At 43.7% G+C, this 2,465-nt stretch overlaps 1 protein-coding gene across 1 annotated transcript; it reads left to right on the top strand.

Annotated features, from left to right (window-relative positions):
• LOC146578351 (nuclear factor 7, ovary-like) lies at positions 1–1,764 on the top strand. Its single transcript, XM_085269440.1, has 2 exons — positions 1–54; positions 156–1,764. The coding sequence occupies exon 2, from the start codon at positions 173–175 to the stop codon at positions 1,547–1,549; it is 1,377 nt and encodes a 458-aa protein (XP_085125566.1). The 5' UTR covers positions 1–54; positions 156–172; the 3' UTR covers positions 1,550–1,764.
• The last annotated feature ends 701 nt before the right edge of the window (positions 1,765–2,465 follow it).

Genomic DNA, 2,465 nt, shown 5'->3' with positions numbered 1-2,465 from the left:
AGTGGAAAACTCCAACACTGCTGCTTCAAGCTGCTGACGCTCCACACACTGAATGTGAGTTTGAGCAAAAACACGACTCAAAGGAAGTTTCAGTGAAGGTGGTAGAAGAGGGAGGGGAGCCAGGACTGACTGTACTGCCTGTCTGCTGTTTTCAGCTTCACTCACAGACTCAATGGCTTCCAGATCAGAAGAGGATCTCTGCTGTCCGGTCTGTCAGGAGGTCTTCAGATATCCTGTTCTTCTGTCATGTAGCCACAGCTTCTGTGAACACTGTCTGAAGAGACGGTGGAGAGAGAGACCAACACACGAGTGTCCAGTTTGTAAGGAAATATCAGTGGATGATCCACCTTCAAACCTGGCTTTAAAGAACCTGTGTGAGTCGTTCTTACAGGAGAGAGATCAGAGAGCTTCAGAGGCTCTCTGCAGTCTGCACTCTGAGAAACTCAAACTCTTCTGTCTGGACCATCAGCAGCCAGTGTGTGTCATCTGCAGAGACTCAGAAAAACACACCAATCACAGATTCAGACCCATCGATGAAGCTGCACAACAACACAAGAAGGAACTTCAGGAAACTCTGGAGCCCTTAAAGAAGAAGTTAAAGGTTTGTGAGGAAGTTCAAGTGAAGTTTGATCAAACAGCAGAACACATTAAGGTCCAGGCCCGACACACAGAGAGGCAGATTAAGGAGCAGTTTAAGAAGCTTCACCAGTTTCTAGCAGAGGAAGAGGAGGCCAGGCTGGCTGCACTGAGGGAGGAAGAGGAGCAGAAGAGTGGGATGATGAAGGAGAAGATGGAGGCTCTGAGCAGAGAGATAGCAGCTCTTTCAGACACAGTCAGAGCCACAGAGGAGGAGCTGAGAGCTGAAGACGTCTCATTCCTGCACAACTACAAGGCTGCAGTGGAAAGAGTCCAGCGCTGCCCCCTGCTGGATGATCCACAGCTGCCCTCAGGAGCTCTGATAGACCAGGCCAAACACCTGGGCAACCTGACCTTCAACATCTGGAACAACATGAAGGACATGGTCTCCTACACTCCTCTCATTCTGGACCCAAACACTGCTCATCCAAACCTCATCCTGTCTGAAGATCTGACCAGTGTGACTGAAGGAGAGAGGCAGCAGCTTCCTGATAATCCAGAGAGGTTTGAATTATTCAGCTCTGTCCTGGGCTCTGAGGGCTTTAACTCAGGGACTCACAACTGGGATGTTGATGTTGGAGACAGTAAATGGTGGGGACTGGGTGTATTTGCAGAGTCTGTGCAGAGGAAGGGAATCATGCTGTCTGGATTATGGAGAATAGGTTTCTTTTTAGGTAAATATTCAGCGCGTTCACCATCAGCAGATTCTGCTCTCTCAGTCCAGAAGAAGTTCCAGAGGATCAGAGTGAATCTGGACTGGAACAGAGGAAAGCTGTCGTTCTCTGATCCTGATACTAACACACACATACACACCTTCACACACACTTTCACTCACAGGATGTTCCCATGTATTAGCACTGTTGGTAAAGTGAAGGTGTGTCCGTTGAAGGTGTCAGTGCAGCAGATGAGTTGAGGATGATGATGTTTCTCATGTTGTTTTCTGTCAGTGAGTTGAAGCTGTTAAACTGCAGCTGTCCTCCTGCTGCCTCGTTGTTCCAAAGCTCTTTGTTTCTCTTTTAGTTCTCACTGTTTCTTTCTTTCTGATTTAGTTTGCTGGGATATGGACTGACATGTGTTGAATGGGAGGAGCAGTTTGTTGTTGTCTTCTTGTCTGTTTATGACAACAATAAATATATTATTGAAACAATGATTCATGTTTAACTCCATACATGAAATGTTTCTGATATTTAAATTGTGGTTGTTTGTATTTAATTTACTTTGTCTGATTACAATGAAAATTAGATCCTTCTATTGTGGAAGTAATGAGTCAGTAAACTGGAAAATGTAAAGGAAATCACGTTTAGGCAAAACCTGTTAAAAAACAATTTTAAAAAATCAAGTGCTTTCTTTGAACTTTCAGGTGTTTTCTTTTGTGTCCTCTATATTAAAAGTGCCAACATTACAACAATATGTCAGACGTTATTAGCCATGTATGGGCCCAAACTCCACTGCAAAAGTGCAATAATATGATCACTGCAGCATTACCGAGAGTTGAAAAACTGTCTAAATTTGTTCATCTGTAATAATATGATCAGTGTGGCTGCTTTGCCAGGTGTAACAATTAAGTTTAACATCCAGGCATCCATGAAAACTGAATTTATGAAATTTAACGGAGTTAGAAGTTAGCAGGGAGTTAGCTCGCTAGCTTCCATCTAAATATAATATACCATGTTCTGACTGGGAGATTTACTAAACAAATTAAAACGTACAACTCTGCTATCACTTCCAACATAAATGACAAAAGGAATGTAAACAGCAGCGACGTTTGTAGGGTTACTGAAGTTGGGCTAGCTGGTATATAATGATGTGCTATTTGATCGCTAGCGCGA

The sequence above is a fragment of the Mchenga conophoros genome, linkage group LG3, assembly GCF_057382185.1.
Source record: "Mchenga conophoros isolate Kocher_MC1m ecotype Shallow Benthic linkage group LG3, M_conophoros_male_GT1.1, whole genome shotgun sequence".
Lineage (NCBI taxonomy): Eukaryota > Metazoa > Chordata > Actinopteri > Cichliformes > Cichlidae > Mchenga > Mchenga conophoros.
The sequence above is the reverse complement of the archived record's forward strand: the minus strand, read 5'-3'. Positions and strand labels throughout refer to the sequence as shown.